This window comes from Danio aesculapii, chromosome 25 (genome assembly GCF_903798145.1).
Source record: "Danio aesculapii chromosome 25, fDanAes4.1, whole genome shotgun sequence".
Taxonomy (NCBI): Eukaryota; Metazoa; Chordata; class Actinopteri; order Cypriniformes; family Danionidae; genus Danio; species Danio aesculapii.
This window is the reverse complement of record NC_079459.1, coordinates 376,172-393,475: the sequence shown is the minus strand read 5'-3', so window position 1 is coordinate 393,475 and position 17,304 is coordinate 376,172. Positions and strand designations below refer to the sequence as shown.

Sequence of the window (17,304 nt, the reverse complement as noted above, 5' to 3'; positions counted from 1 at the left end):
CAGAGTATAATTTATATTATTTATTAATTTACTTATTAATTGTATTTTATTAACGTCTCTCACTACCCCAACCCTCACAGTGATGTAAAAAGGGTAATTATATCGAGTATTATTCATATTATTTATTAAATGACCCATTAAACCCAACCCTCACAGTAATGTAAAAGCAGGAATTATACAGAGTATTATTTATATCATTTAATTTACGCATTAATTGGATTTTAACGACTACCGCTACCCCAACCTTGAACCCAACCCTCACAGTCATGTAAAATATTAATTATTGCTGCACTGCGTCACAAACATTATGCTATATTGATTTGAGCATTCACAGATGTATCCCCTCTAGATTTCTGTTTGCTGACGTCTCTGATTGGTCAGGCACAACGTGTCAAAATATTTTTCTGAACTTAATTAAAAATAAATAAATAAATAAATAAGCGTCATTTTCATTTTAACCAATGTATGCTTAATTGGCAAATATCATGTACACAAATGTAAATATAGGGCTTGTAAATCTGTTTGAAAAAAACAAAAGTCAGACCTATTGCATATCTGTAGCATATTTCTTTTCATTTCTGCCTACAATCTTCAACAATAAAGCAAATGTATTACAAAATATGATGTAAACTAAATTGATAAACCACTGTAGTCTTTCAGGATACTTTCAGGATACATAACATTAGATAAATGATACTAAAAATCCGACATTTAACTCACCTTTGAGATGATTTCCCTTCATTATAAGTTTGTTTTCAATATAAAGACGCAAAGACTTTGACCTCATTTTATTGAACAGCTTTTATTATTATTAGCTCTTCAATTTCGAGTTTTGGTGTCAGTAAACAGGAAAACATAACTTACACATTCACACAAACTCAGATTACAGGACTGAGGTTTCACAACAAACACAAGACACAAAATATCAGTGTTTAGATTGTGGTGATCAAAAATAAAAGCCTCCATTTTAAGACAAAAGCCCATTTCTGCAAGCAGATCCCAAAAATAAATAAACGTAAATAAAAACATGGCTAATGTTAATTTTGACTTTTTTAGCTCACAATTCTGACTTTTATCTTGCCAATTTAAAAAAAAAAACATGCATTTGGCAGCAATAAACTCAAATTTGAGACAATTCTGGTCAGAATTTTTACTGTACTCCAAGTTTACTGTTTGCAAAAAAATGTTTTGCACACAATTAAAAAAAAAAAAGTCCAATCTAAATTCAGAATAACTTGTTAATTTCATAATCATCTCACACTCTGTTGCTAAATAAGGTTGCACGTTTTAAAGGAAGTCTCACAATTTTGACTATTTTTCTTCCAGTTTTGAGAAAAAAAGGAACTTCTTAGTTTAACTATTGAAATTTGAGTATTTAAAGTCTTTTTTCTTCATTCCATCATTAAAAAAGAAACAGTGGCATGCATATTCTGACTTTAAGAACACAAACCAACACGTTACACAGAAATGAAGTGCAAAATGGTGACATAAAAAGTACTTAAGTATTGTTTTCTGTACTTAACTTACACAATTCTCAGCTCCTTTCATTGTTCATACCTAAATAATATATAATAAATAACAATAACTAAGGATTAACTTAATCTCTGAGCTCAAACAAACATAAAATCAACATAAAATGAATGAATCGAAGGCCTCGGTTCAGACAATCAGCTTCTCATTCCCACTGTGCGCGTGTGCATTTATCTTTGGGAATCTGTGTTTTCATGAGTTCATTACTGATTTCAGATGAGATGTAGAGAAATACATTCACGAGCAGAAAAACTAAAGGTTCACAGTGATGTTTGTCTTCATGCGTGCAGCATTTGGCTCTCACAGGGTCATACTTTATACTTCTCTTTTGCTCTGTCGCTCAATATACAGATATGCTGGAAGAGAAAACATATGGGAATAAATGGATTATTAAATAACAGTCTAATCGCAGTTATTTAATCTAATTTGGGGTTGTTTTAGTAGTGTGATTCCTGCAGTTCCTCTAACAGACATCAGGGGGAATATATAAACATATACACAGGCACTGTTTCAGCGAGTTCGCCTTTCACTTTCCAATTTGTGATGTGAGAAATCTGATATGTGGAAAAATATCCACATATATCTTCAAATATATTAACTATAACTTTATATACAGTATACACTCATATATATTAGATTTCCATATTGACCCCAAAACAGAAAATTAATCATTAATGCACCAAAATAAACAGTTAACTGCCATAAACTGCAATTATTTCCTAACTTTTTAATCGTCAGACAAATGTCATAATTGTGACAGCCCTAGTTAGCCCAAGTGTGTATTTAAAACTGCATTAAATCAATGAAAACTAATTAAATCAAGAGAAAACACTTACACTCAAATCCCTGAAATACTCATTGTAGTCTAAAGCATATCCCACCAGGAACTTATCAGGAACTTCAAATCCGATATCTGAGAGAGAATCCAGTTTAGACACATGGAGGAGGGAATTAGATTCTGAATAAGGATAATCGTGCACAATCACAATCAAATCAAGCAATAAAATAACATTATTAATATAGATTGGTGTCTTTATGTTCTAAACTGAATCATGTAATATTACTGGAATAATACAAGTAAAAATATTCATAATTAACAATAAATGTTTTTGAAATGCTAAAGATCAAATAAAATATCTCATTAGAATTATTGTAATGTAGATGTAAACCATAAAAATAAGTAATAGTAATAAAATCATATATAGTGTAGACAATCTGCAATGCTGTTCATCAGAAAAGTGCATGATCAAGATCATTTCTCTCAAATTAAAGAGTCGACTCTAAATCGCCTTAATGAATCGTTCTATTTATATCAACACAATCAAAGTAACTTATTTGCATAATCTCCGCCCCTCTATATACAACACTCTGAAATAGGAGTTTCATTTTAGATATGGAAAGACCAATCAAAACAGACTCGACCAACTGACCAATCAGAGAAGAGCTGGCTTATGGAAGGGGGAAGGGTTTACAGACTTTAAGTCTGAACTGATTCAAACGAATCGCATCAAAATTAATCGCAAAATGAGTTTGTCTCAACGAGTCGTTGTATATTCGAATCTTCAAAATCTGTCAACATGATCAAAGTAACTAATTTGCATAATCCAACCCCCCTCTAAAAAAACTCACTTTCATTTTAAATACAGAAAGACCAACCAAAGCAGACTCGACCAACTGACCAATCAAAGCAGTGCTGGCTAATGAAAGGGGGAGGGGCTTACACATCTTAAGTCTGAACTGATTCAAACGAATCGCATCAAAATTAATCACAAAATGACTCTAAACTTACACAAATATTCAGAGAAAATTCTTTTTTTTTTTTTTACCTTAAACCTGAGACAACACAATAACAGGACATTTTAAGATACCACATGACCTGCTCTTTAAGCACATTACAAATATTAGAAAATATTAATTATAAAAACATAAGCTTACTGGATGGGGGGGGGATTTGTACTAAAATTGAAATATACCAGGAATAACTGTAGATGTAAATGATGTGGTTTGAAATATGCTGAAGAGTTGAGTCTGACACATAAAGAGGATCTAAAGAGCTTAAATGAGCTTGTGTCTAAAAGCATTGCGTAACTGCTCACAGTATCTGATGTCTCTAAGTGAAGCGGATTAAGCACAAAATGTTCATCATATCAGAACAAACTCACAGTCGGGCCGATATCCGGAGCTCCTGGGTGTCCGCTTCACCAGCAGACTGAGATTAAAGTGCAGAACGGTCAGATATATTAATAATGCACACAAAACAGCAGCATTAATGCATATAATACACAGAATAACCAACATTAATGCTTATATACATATCAGCAGCATTAAAGGACACCTATTAAAATGCATCTCTGATGTCTCTAGAGTGTGTAGTGAAGCTTCAGCTCAAAACAGCACACAAATAATGTCTAATAACTGTCTGAAACTGACCCTTTTAGGCTTTGATGCAATTTGGTGACTGGTGCTTTAAATTTAAATGAGAAAAGAGGGCGGAGCTACAGACGGCTGTGCGTCAGCATGGTGACAGATGTAAAACAGCAGTGTGTGTGTGTGTGTGTGTTGTGAGTGCTGGTTGTGCTTCAGTGTGAGTGTGTGCTTCATGTCGCTGTTGATCTAAAACTCCACATCTATAATCCTCTTAGTCTATGCTGACATTATCTTCAGCAGCTCAAACACTCTAATAGCTAATGGACAGACGGCTGCTTCTCACTCAGGGCTGCTGTTTATGCTAATAAGATGGAGACTAGTGGGCGGGGCTTTCCCCTCTCTGATGACATATACAAAGGGAGAATGTCAAAGTGTTTCATTCAACAAGTCTGATTATAAAAACACAATTAAAATATGTTTACCATTAGAGGCTGAATATACTCACACACTGCTGACACACAACTGGGTTTAAACCCCTTATAAAATATACTTTTGCATAACAGGTGCCCTTTAATACACAGAATGAGCAGCATTAATGCAAACAACAGCCGCTGATTCTCACCTCACCACTTTCACCATTTTGGGATGACATTCATCTAAGAGTTTCAGCAGCGTTTCCATTGTTTTCCCCGTCTCCACAATATCCTTATGCCCAAAAATAAATGAATTAAATTCATGCTGTATTTTCACCTCACAGAACACATTACGCAATTATTCACAATATATACAGGATTATTTGCCCTGCTATGAAAATATTTATTCTTTTTCAAATATTTCCCAAGTGCTGTTTAACAGAGACGTTTCTAAATATAATACTTTTAATAACTCATTTCTAATAACTGATTTATTTTCTCTTTGTCATGATGACAGCACAAAATATTAGACTAGATAGTTTTCAAGACACTAGTATTCAGCTTAAAGTGACATTTAAAGCTTTACTAGGTTTATAAGGTTGATTAGGTTAATTAGGCAAGTCATTGGACAACAGTGGTTTGTTCTGTAGACAATCAAATAATCCTAATTTCTTAAGGAGCTGATAATATTTGACCACAACAGTTTTAACATTTTTTAATATTTAGCTTTGTTATTCCAGCCAGACTTTCTCTAGTAAAAAATTATAATAGAAAATACCGTAAATAAAATGTCCTTGCTCTGTTAAACAGCATTTAGGAAATATTATGGGAAAAACACAAATTTCACAGCAGGGTGAATAATTTTGTCTTCAGCTGTACAAAAATTAGACATGAAATTAATTTAAATATGTACAAAATGAATCTCACCTCGACTATGAGCACATTCTGAAATCAAAGAGAATACACTTCATATTTTACATAAAAAGGCTAGAATTTAAATTGAAACACACTCCAAAACAAACAAACAAACTCCAGACTGACTTTTCCAGCGAGGGCCGATAACTCGTCTCCTCCGATCACCTTCACACAGTTGGTGGACTGGTCATTCTGGACAGAAATCAGAGCAGATAAGAAGTTTGAAATCACTTTGAGTAGCTGTGTACAACAAAATGTTATATGATATAAATATGCCCAATTAACCTGTGAGTTACAACTAGCTTCTTTACAGAATGAGCTTATAGTTATATAGCAGATTGACCAATATTAGCCATTTATTGAGTGAAGAACCACTGACTACATCATTTTTTTAAAGGTGCACATATATATATACACACACACATACATACATACATACATATATATATATTTTTTTTTTCCTATTTCCTGTACAGGTAAGTATATTGTAAATATGTACTCATAATTGTATACGTGTATACTTTTTTGTCTGTTCATATTACTTCGTTTATCTCCAATACCAGCCACTGTTTGTTTTATTATATTTTTATCCCTTTGTCTGTTTTTATTGCTTTATTTACACAATTATATTAACAAAATTATATTGGATTGGTATTGCAATCCAAATTCAAAACACTGGATATTTCACCCAACCACTCCACACAAACATGGGTTGCCAGATTGACGACACAAACAGGAGCGAGTGTGCCTTACACTATGAGCTGATCAGCTAATGTTTACATATATCATATCTGAATTGTTTGCTAAATAAAAAGCACCTGATGTGAGCTTTTATTACACTAAATCTGTGTCTTATGAGACATCCATTATGATTAAAATGAAATCCGCTGTTTTCCACAAACTGGCAACCTGGAGTGCTGCAATATAATTGGGTAAACTGGTAGTGGGCGGAGATACAGAGATCAAATCAGATATTCCGACATGAAACGCACATCCTCAAAGCAGAATAACTGACTTTAGCATTGTTTCTTAGGTAAACAAACATATTTCTTAAATATCTGCAAACATATTAAAGTATTATTGTGCTTTAGAAGAGTCAGAAACTCACAAACAGCATCAAGCCATAAAAGGAGAAAAGTGATGTATTAAGCCCCAGTAACACTCCAGTGTTTTTCCATTGAGTGCTTTAGTGAATGCAGATCTGGCACTCACGCAGTAGCTCTTCAGCCTGATGAAATCCACCGTCAGTGGCACAGATTTATCACTGTGTTGATTTAGAGTCTTGATGAAATCCATCAGGTCCGCAAAGAACTTGTAGCCTCCTTTGAGAACGCAGAGAGCCACGATATGATGACCGCCCATGTCCCGCACGATATCTCTGGCCAAACGCTCCGTCCTGCACAACATTAAAGACATCTTTTAAAACTCTTATCATAAGCCAAAAGCAATCCATTGAATCCCAACAGTGCAGCAGACTCCACTTCTCTCAGTGATATCTGTGCAGGAGCAGCAGGAAGAGATGATTTTATTCTCTTTAGTTTCTGATTGGATGGAAACTCACAAATATATTGTGCAATATTCCAGTTTTGCACATAAATTTACTTTTAATTTTGGATGGAAACATAGCTTATGACTCAGATTTTTATATTTTAATAATATTAATATAATTATTACTATGGCATACTAGTTTCATAGTAGGAAAAACAAATACTATGGCGGTCAATGGTTACTGGTTTCCAGAGTTCTCTAAAGTATCTTCATTTGAGTTCAACATGGAAAAAGAAAGTCAAACAGGTTTGAAACAAGTAAAGGATGATTAAGGATGTTTCATTTTTGGGTGAACTGTCCCTTTAAACCTATTCTGACTGACAGAAAAACTCCTATACATTAAAGAGGAGTAAATTATGGGGTAATTTTTATTTTGCGGTGAACAGTGCCTTTAAAACTATTCAGATTGTGTTCATCTGACAGAAAAAAACAGTAATATTCATTAAAATAATAGTTTGAACAGGAAACTGAGGCTACAATTCACACAGGCTCAGCAAAACTAGACAATAGAAGATTGGAGAAACGTTGCCTGGTCTGATGAGTCTCCATTTCTGCTGCCACATTCCTACTTCCAGCAGGATAACGCACCATGTCATAAAGCACCAATCATCTCGGACTGGTTTCTTGAACATGACAATGAGTTCACTGTACTCAAATGGCCTCCACAGTCACCAGAGCTCAATCCAATAGAGCACCTTTGGGATGTGGTGGAACGGGAGATTGGCATCATGGATGTGCAGCCGACAAATCTGCAGCAACTGCGTGATGCTATCATGTCAATATGGAGCAAAATCTCTGAGGAATATTTCCAGTAGCTTGTTGAATCTCTGCCACCAAGGATTAAAGCAGTTCTGAAGGTAAAATGGGGTCCGACCTGGTACTAGTAAGGTGTACCTAATAAAGTGTAGAGCATTATTGTAAGTTATTTTGTTAGATTAGCTCCAGATTTGGCCTCAGCACTGACTAATCTAATGTATATGCACAAACATAACATTGTATAGCATCTTAACGAATTTAAAAGATAGATTAGTGAAGGCTGAACTCATATATGCTGAGCATGAGTAAACTTTGGGGTATTTTTCATCTTTCGGTGGACTGTCCCTTTAACATCAGCACCAGCTGAACAGCACCACGCCAATAATGTGAAGTTTGTTAAACAAATGAAGGAAATTCAAATCACATGCGTCTCGTAGTGGGCTAACATCATTAACTGCGTCTACTGAGGGAACACTGCGCTCTTTTACTACCCAGGGCATCTCACGGCCACGTCTCCACATGTCAGATGAACACATATACAGAAACACATACAGTCAAAGTCAAAATTATAACCAAATATTTCCCAAGTGTTGCTTAAAGAAGATTTTCTCCACACATATTTAAACATAACTAATAAAATCTATTATTAAATGATTTATTTTCTCTTTGTCATGATGACAGCACATAATATTAGACTAGATATTAATCGAGACACTAGTATTCAGCTTAAAGTGGCATTTAAAGGCTTAACTAGGTTAAGCAGGCAAGTCATAAGACAACACTGGTTTATTCTGTAGACAATCCTAAAAAATATATTTCTTAAGGGGGCTAATAATATTGACCTTTTTACCCTTTTTAAGCACAGATAATGTTTTCTAGCTCTCTAAAACTGACCCTTTTAGGCATTGATCTTAATTGTGATGTTTTGGTGACTGTTGCTTTAAATTCAAATGAGCTACAAATGTCTGTGCATCACCCTAGACTGAAAACAGGACTAGCGTTATCGGTTAAAAACGATGTTCGTTTGTGCTTCATCTAAAACTCCACATCTATAATCCTCTTAGTCTATGCTGACATTATCTTCAGCAGCTCAAACACTCTAATGGCTAATGGACAGACGGCTGCTTCTCACTCAGGGCTGCTGTTTATGCTAATGAGATGGAGAGATGGGCACTAGTGGGCGGGGCTTTCCTCTTCTGATGTCACGTACAAGGTAGAATGTCAATCGATGTGCTTCATTCATCAAGTCTGATTATAAATGAATACAATTAATTCACGTTTTCCATTAGTGGCTGAATATATTCACACACTGCTGCCACACAACTGGGTTTAAACCCCATGTAGAAGTGAGTTTTGCACAATAGGTGGCTTTTAAACCACAATATTTGAAAAAGAATAAATATTTCGTGAAATCTGTTAATATCCAAAGCAGAACCTGTCTTTAATGAGGCCGTTGGGGATGATGACGCTGTCCAGATCCTCCTCGTAGTGTTTCGGCACACAGAACAGACTCAGCTCATGTCCTTTACTGTCGTCAGATATCTGCAGGAACAATTATAATAATATACTCCACTGAAGGGTCACAGTCATGAGCAAATCCAGCGTTACAGATGTGACATTTGCAGAAAAAACTCAAAGCATAAATGAACATAGAAAGTATTATGTTAACTTTATATTGAAACATCTGTTTATATTTTCCAAAATAATTAACCACAGAGTTATGGGCTCCGAAAACTTAAATATAAGCATCTTTTATTTTTTAAATTAGGAAAATAAACATGGGCATCATGGTGGCGCAGCGGGTAGCATGATCATCTTACAGCAAGAAGGTTGCTGGTTTGAGCCTCAGCTGGGTCAGTTGGTGTTTCTGTGTGGAGTTTGCATGTTCTCCCCGTGTTGCCGTGGGTTTCCTCCGGGTGCTCCGGTTTCCCCTACAGTCCAAACACATGCGCTATTGGGGAATTGGGTACGCTAAATTGTCCATAGTGTGTGTGTCTGTGTGTGAATGAGTGTGTATGGATGTTTCCCAATACTGGGTTGCAGCTGGAAGGACATCCGCTGCGTAAAACATATGCTGAATAAGTTGGCGGTTCATTCCGCTGTGGAATGCCCTGATTAATAAAGGGACTTACTGAATGAATAAAAATAAACATGCGCTATGGATGTGACCAAAAAAAGTCTACGAGTTTACAGTAATACAACATACTCTGCAGAAATTCTGAATTAAACTGCACGACCCAAAAGAAACAAGAGTCGGCTCTCTATAGAACAACTGTGACTGATTTTATTGTATAGGACATTTTGACATTTATGACGGACAGATGACAGATGTGAAAATGGCACTTGTGGGACTTTGGTATATCAAATATAATTGTTTGAAAACACTGACAGAGACATTTTGTGTATTTTTACAGCACAAAATTCAAGCCTACACAAAAAACCAAGAAAAGGTTTCGCTATTCTTCTGAAAACTTCATCTTTTTCATGGCAAGGTTGACATTTGGGTTGGAATTGCTCTCATACTGACATTTTTATACTGTCTTTGTTTGTTTACTCATTGCAACATCACTGACTATTCCAGCTACTTACGGCTGTGCAATATAACATTTCTCCAGTAATGATGAATATTTTATTGTTATTTTGTTTTTATTGCAAATAGAATAATTAGTGAAGCATTTTTCACTCTGATATGAATGTTCAGTGTATCGCAACAGTTTTTACAGACGATTAAAAAGTGATGGAGTGGACACATTAAATAATCTTTGCTGAATGTTTGGTAGAGCTGGGCGATTAATGGAAAAGTAATCCAAATCGTCATTCAGAACTCTCAAAAAACACAACTACACGTTTGCACTACACTGACGATGACTGAAGGCTGCGCCAAAGATACCTTATCTTCTATTACAATAAAATTATTATTTACATTAAAATATTTGTTTACAGAAGATTTCAGAAATGCACAGTTTAAAAATATATTTACAGGATATGCAAGAGTGAGTTTATATAGAAGAGATACTGCTTATGTTCTACTTTTAATATGAAAAACATAAAAAAAACTATTTTGTTTAAAAAAAGTGCGAGTTATTTATTTTGACTTTTATAAATAAAGAAAACAGTGACTGATCGTTTTAGGTAAGGTGTGTTTTAATTATGTTGATGTTCAATAAATAATCATAGATAGTAGATAGTGTGTGTTTGCTTCAATATTTTAAAATCAAGTAATGCACCCTTCATTCAAACATCTCTCTCTCTTGTAATATGTGAGCATATTTACTGCACAAAACCTGTCAGTGAACTATGAGGGCAAAAAAAAATTTAAATAAGTGAATAAAATAATTGTTCATTAATCCTAATCGAGTTAAAATGTTAAATTAATGAAGATTTTGATTTTAGGCCAAAATCACACAGCTCTAATTTTTAGCGTCCAGTCATTGGGGTTAGAGTCAGTGACTGGGAGATTTGCATGAGAGCTGAGGATTTCCACTCGCAGATTTTGTATTTGAGATGCAAATTTACAGCATATGATTTGTTGTTATAAAATATTCAGTTGTCAATTTTTTTTTTTTTTTATTAAACTCTTGTAACAAATAACCTACTTATCATATCTCACATAAAGGCACCCAAATAATGAAAAAAACATTTAATCATAGTGAAGAATGCTGGGGAAAAAACTGGACTTCCATATTATTTTAGTTTCTATGATGGATGTCAAATTCAGCTTTTCCTCCAGCATTCTTCACAATATCTTGTTTTGTGCTCAACAGAATCAAGAATCTCAGTTTACGATCACTTCAGTGAGTACATGACATTTATGGATGAACTGTCAGTTCAAAATAAATAGTTTTCTTCATCTGACGAACATTTTTACCTGAACCATAAACACATTTACTTTAAATAGTGAACTTTTCCAGTCAGCACACACTTATGATCATTCATTTATCATATACTCGTCGATCTTACGGGCCAGTTTTATACCCACATTATGACATCTTCTACATTCCTGGAGCTTGGCAGAATCATATACTGTACACAAAAAGAGCAAAACTTGACATTTAGTTGAGTTTATTAATGAGTTTATTCATTTATTCGGTCAAATTGAACTGTTCCGTTAAACTCTACACGCTGAATGAACCAATGTCGTCGCCTTGGCAACACAAAACGGTTTAAAACGCCATAATTGCGGATTTCGCTTTATTTCCGTTGATTAATTCGGATTAACACCTGACATCAGTCGAATCGCAGACTTAACCAGCGCTGCAGAGTAAAAGCGGAGTAGTTCATGTGTCTTACCTCCAGAAACGCGGCCATCCTGCTGAAGTGTCGCCCGTCAGCTCATCTCATCATATATTCCGCCGGATTCTGCGCTGCTTCTGCTGTGCGTCAAGCCAACGCGACGCTTTCTAAACCCTGACGTCACAATCCATTTTACCCAATAATCTGATTGACCCTCGCCAACCTATGAGGCGCGTAGAATAAGTGCACTAGATAGTGCGCACTACGGCATCTGTCATCAGCGCGCGTGCCTGAGGAAGTGTGATAACGCGCGTGATGACGTCAGACAGCGCATATCAGAACGCAACCAGAGCTAGTATGAACGTAAATAAGTATCTAATGTAATATATCTTAACATCTTGAGCAAGTTTCTCGGTACACAAATGTCAAATTTACCTAATAAAAAATCAAATGTGACAAGCATTAATCCTTTAAATTCGATTTGTTAAAAGACGAGTCATTATTAATGTCGTAAAATGCCAGAAAGCTGATTTTACTGATCATCAGGACAAAGGAATGTAAACATTTAGTTTTCCATGTGTGTTTACTCAGCATACACACACTTACTAAATCAAAAACAGCATCCCGTTTTCATAATCCCTCTTATGTTACTCCGTAATCAGCAGAACTGCACACAAACACACAGATTTAATCCAACATTTATGTTAAAAAATGAAGATGAACGCTAATGTACACAACAATAACTGACAGGAGACAGCAGGGAAAGAACTTCATATCTATCTTTATTCATATAGCAGCACATCTTACAGAAATATAACTGCAGGAGTATACAAATGTACTGATTAAAGCAAAATACGGTTATTTTTTACGTCAAATGGCATTAGTTCACGATACTGCATGTCTGTCTTACACACTGATGAGGGATCAGTTATACGGTAACAGTGGCTCTCAACCAGCAGAGGGCAGCAGATACATTCATTCATGCAATTAAAGAGACACTACACCCATCATCATCATCATCATCATCATCATCATCATCATCATCATCATCATAATAATAGTAATAATAATAATAGATTCTGCCATCATTTACTTTGTTCCAGCCCTCTATAAATATCAGAAAAAGTGTCAATATTCATGTACTGCCATACTAGGACAAATAAATACACCCTAAAAAAATAATAAAAATGTTGGGTTGTTTTAACTCAGTGTTGAGTCAAATATAGATTCAAAAGTGTCATTTATATATAATAAAAAATACATCCATATTTGATCCAAACACACATTAACACCCCTAGCTGGGTCATTGTATCACAGTGTTGTGTTATGATGACCTAGCATCTTTTGGTGTATTATGGTTAAATGTGTGTGGAAGATCTGTTTGGTTCTGACACTGGTCCACAAATCTGCCTTTAGGACTGGAACAGGCCTGGAAATGATGGTGGAATTTTATCTTTAGGTGTACTGTGCCTTTAAAACAATGCTAGAAACCAAAAATATGGGTAAAGTATGTCGATTCTTCAACTCTAACGAACGTTAAACTCAAAAATGTATTTAAATTCTTGATTATTATTTTAATCCATGGGTCAAAGATCATCAGGTCATCAAGCTACTATCACCCATTTCTCCATGATTTCCAGTAAGATATCACCAGGTGAAACAACGACCCTGCTAAGTGTGTAGAAAACCATTCATTTGATGACCAGTTAAAACATTTCACATTACAAAATGTTGAGTCGTTTTAACCCAATTTTGGGTCAAATATGGACAAACCCAAGGTTGAGTTGATATTTACAATTAGATTTAAACTATGCTTTTTAAACCAATATAGTTCGTCCATATTTGGCCCAACGTTGGGTTACAACAACCCAGCATTTCAAAATATTTGTTACACAGAACATTATTTCACTTCTCCTTAGATATATTTTAGGGTTAGGTACAGCTCAAAAAACATGACCACTCTAAACAATGCTGGGTTGTCGTAACCCAACGTTGGGTCAAATAACAAAAAACCCAACATTAGGTAAATTTTTTTTAAATAAATGTATGTAAATGACACGTTTCACCCAATGCTTGGTTTTGTGCATATTTGACCCAAAGTTGATTTACAACAACCCAGCATTATTTAAAATGTGTTTTTGCACAGAGACAATCTACAACTTGACATGATATGCCTGAGTTATTCAGAAAGCTCATTATTCGTGACACATACATGTTATTAAACATTATTTCAAACATATTCACAACATCACAGCTCACCCTGGCACTCTTATGTGTCTTCCACATCTATAAAAGCACGCCGCTACATTTCACTTGACATCAAACAGGACATCTGCACTCTGAAAAGAAAAGCTGGGTTATTGGAAACCAACACTGGGTCAAATATGAACAAACCCAACCATCAGGTTAACAAGTGTAATTCAAATTCAATTGAATTTTAAATGAACTCAATCTTGAGTTTGACCACATTCGACCAAACATTGGGTTACAACAACCCAGCATATCTTAAGTGAGTGTCAAATATTTGTAACACTGAATGATTATAAACATTATTTTAATGTTACTTTGGTTCTGCTTAGACATAATTTAATAAGCACGGCTGGGTTGGTTGAACGCAACGTTGGGTCAAATGTGAACAATATTGGGTAGGTTTATTCAGTTAAACTGAAATTACACTTTTTAAACCAAAAGCTTTTGACCATATGTGACCCACTGTTGGGTTAAAAAGTGTAATTTCAATTTAATTAAGTAAACTAACCAAATATTTTCCAAATTTGACCCAGTGTTGGGTCAAATAAGGATAATATTTGGTTAGCTTGTTCATTAAATTAAAATGACACTTTTTTTAACCCAATAGCTGGTTTTGACCATATTTGACCCAACTTTGGCTTAAAAAGTGTAATTTCAAATTAAGTAAACTAACCCAATATTGTACACATTTGACCAATACTTGGTCAAATATGGACAATATTAAGTTAGTTATTCGATTAAACTGTAGACGACACTTTTTTTTTAACACAATAGCTGGTTTTGACCATATGTGACCCAATGTTGGGTTAAAAAGTGTCATTTCAATTTAATTAAGTAAACTAACCCAATATTGTACATATTTTCCCATGACTGTGTCAAATATGGACAATATTGGGTTAAATTGTTCATTAAATTGAAATGACACTTTTTAACCCAATGGTTGGTTTTGATTATATTTGACCCAAATTTGAGTTAAAAAGTGTAATTTAATTTAATAAACTAACCCAATATTGTCCATATGTGACACCACATTGGGTCAAAATTGCACAATATTGGTTTGTTTATTAAATTAAACTGAAATTAAAATGTTGGGTAAATGCTGGGTCAAATATTGACAATATTGGGTTAGGTTATTCAATTAAATTGAAATGACTCTTTTTAACACAATAAGTTTTGACCATATTTGACCCAACGTTGAGTTACAACCTTTTTGTGCGTTTTCCATGTATATTAAATCACATTTGTACATTTAATATGACGCCAAAACTGGACAATACAATGTTTTATTTTCACAATTTCAAATCAAATTTAATCCAAATTTAATTGAACTCAACATAGAGTTTGACCACATTTGACCCAACATTGGGTTACGATGATCCAGCTTTTTTTAGCGAGTGGCCTTTGACCCACATCCAGCTCTTTTAAAAACTATTTTAAATATATAAACACAATTAAACAGAATTACTGTATCTGTGAATAACTGATCATGGTTGAGAACCACCGTCAACTGTATAATAGATGGACATTAATCACAGCAAACAGAAGCAAACTCAGGTGTGAGAAGAGTGTATTTAAAACACACACACACACACAAAGAAAAACACAGGTCACTGCTGGTGTTCTGGGGTTTAAGCGCTCTTCAAACCTTAATTAACAATATAAACACAGGAAAATCTCTCATCACCACTGCTCATTTTGCTGGATTAGTGGCTCATTCTTGATTTGAAGCCTTTTTATTCAATGTTTTCATACTCCGGGGTGATTATGTTCAGGTACTTTATTCCCCCAAAAACAGAAACAAATCTAATTTATGAGCCACTGACTGAGCAAAATGTAAAGTGGTCTTACGTCCCCATTAGCTGGAGAGTTGCAGAAGAAACCGTGGATCTGCTCATTTCAGAGGTGTTCTTTTAACCGCAGTGCATGAGAATGAGAACTTTACAAATCAATTTTCAATAAAAATAAACCCGAGCTGACGCTGCCATAGCAGTTTTGTATGATATATAATGATGTATTTGAGACTACACTGTTAATAATGACCAGACGCGATCTCTGGAATTAAACTAATAAAACTGTAGTCTTTTTACTTCAGGAAAATTCAAACTCTACCTTTTTATTATATACAAAGGTCCTTTAGAAGAGAAAAAGCTCGCAAAGGCACAAAAGTACTTTCAATCCAAAAAGAAGAAATGAAAAAAAGCACAATATGATGGAAACCAGTTTAGAAAAACAAACCAAACTCCACATGATGGATCTGTGCAGAAAATATATTTTTGTTCTTTATACATACAGTATGATTCTGACAGAAGCTGGAGCGTCAGTACCAGAATAAAACAAAATAAAACAAAATAAAATAAAATAAAAATAAATAAAAATAAATAAAAATAAAATAAAATAAAATAAAAATAAATAAAAATAAATAAAAATAAAATAAATATAAATATAAATAAAAATAAATAAAATAAAATAAAAATAAAATAAAATAAAAATAAATAAAAATAAATAAAAATAAAATAAATATAAATATAAATAAAAATAAATAAAATAAAATAAAAATAAAATAAAATAAAAATAAATAAAAATAAATAAAATAAAATAAAAATAAATAAAATAAAAAATAAATAAAATAAAAAATAAATAAAATAAAAAATAAATAAAAATAAAAATAAAAACAAAAATAAATAAAATAAAATAAAATAAAAATAAATAAAATAAAATAAAAATAAATAAAATAAAAAATAAAATAAAAATAAATAAAAATAAATAAAAATAAAAACAAAAATAAATAAAATAAAATAAAATAAATAAAATAAAAACAAAAAATGAAATGAAATAAAAATAAAAACAAAACAGAAAATTAAATGAAATAAATAAAATAAAATAAATAAATAAATTAAATAAAAAATTAAATTTATAAAAAAAATAATTAAACAAGATAAAAATAAAATAAAATTCAAAATTAAAATAAATAAATAAAATATTAAATATATAATAAACAATTATTATATTAAAATTGAAAAATGAAAAATAAACCATAAAAAATAAATAAAACTAAATAAAAAAAAAGTACAATAAAAAAATTATTAAAAATGAATAAAAATAAAATAAAATAAAACACACACACACACACACACACACAGATGATTGCCGACTGAAAAGACGCTGATTTTGCTGCCTGTTTTTATAAAGTGTGGTCTTGAGTTGGTCCTTAGGTTGGATGTAGTCTGAATCATGAGGTAAAACACACACGTTTGTACTCTTTATGGCTTCTCACACACACACACCACACACA

The 17,304-nt window shown here is 33.3% G+C and overlaps 1 protein-coding gene across 1 annotated transcript; it reads right to left on the bottom strand.

The window, feature by feature from the left end:
* Positions 1-783: 783 nt before the first annotated feature.
* On the bottom strand, positions 784-12,031 carry hprt1l (hypoxanthine phosphoribosyltransferase 1, like). Its single transcript, XM_056452143.1, has 9 exons — positions 11,820-12,031; positions 8,965-9,071; positions 6,438-6,621; positions 5,352-5,417; positions 5,238-5,255; positions 4,520-4,602; positions 3,693-3,739; positions 2,367-2,443; positions 784-1,886 (listed from the first exon to the last, which is right to left on the bottom strand). Exons 1-9 carry the CDS (start codon positions 11,835-11,837, stop codon positions 1,839-1,841), a joined length of 648 nt encoding a protein of 215 aa, XP_056308118.1. The 5' UTR covers positions 11,838-12,031; the 3' UTR covers positions 784-1,838.
* Between the last annotated feature and the right edge of the window lie 5,273 nt (positions 12,032-17,304).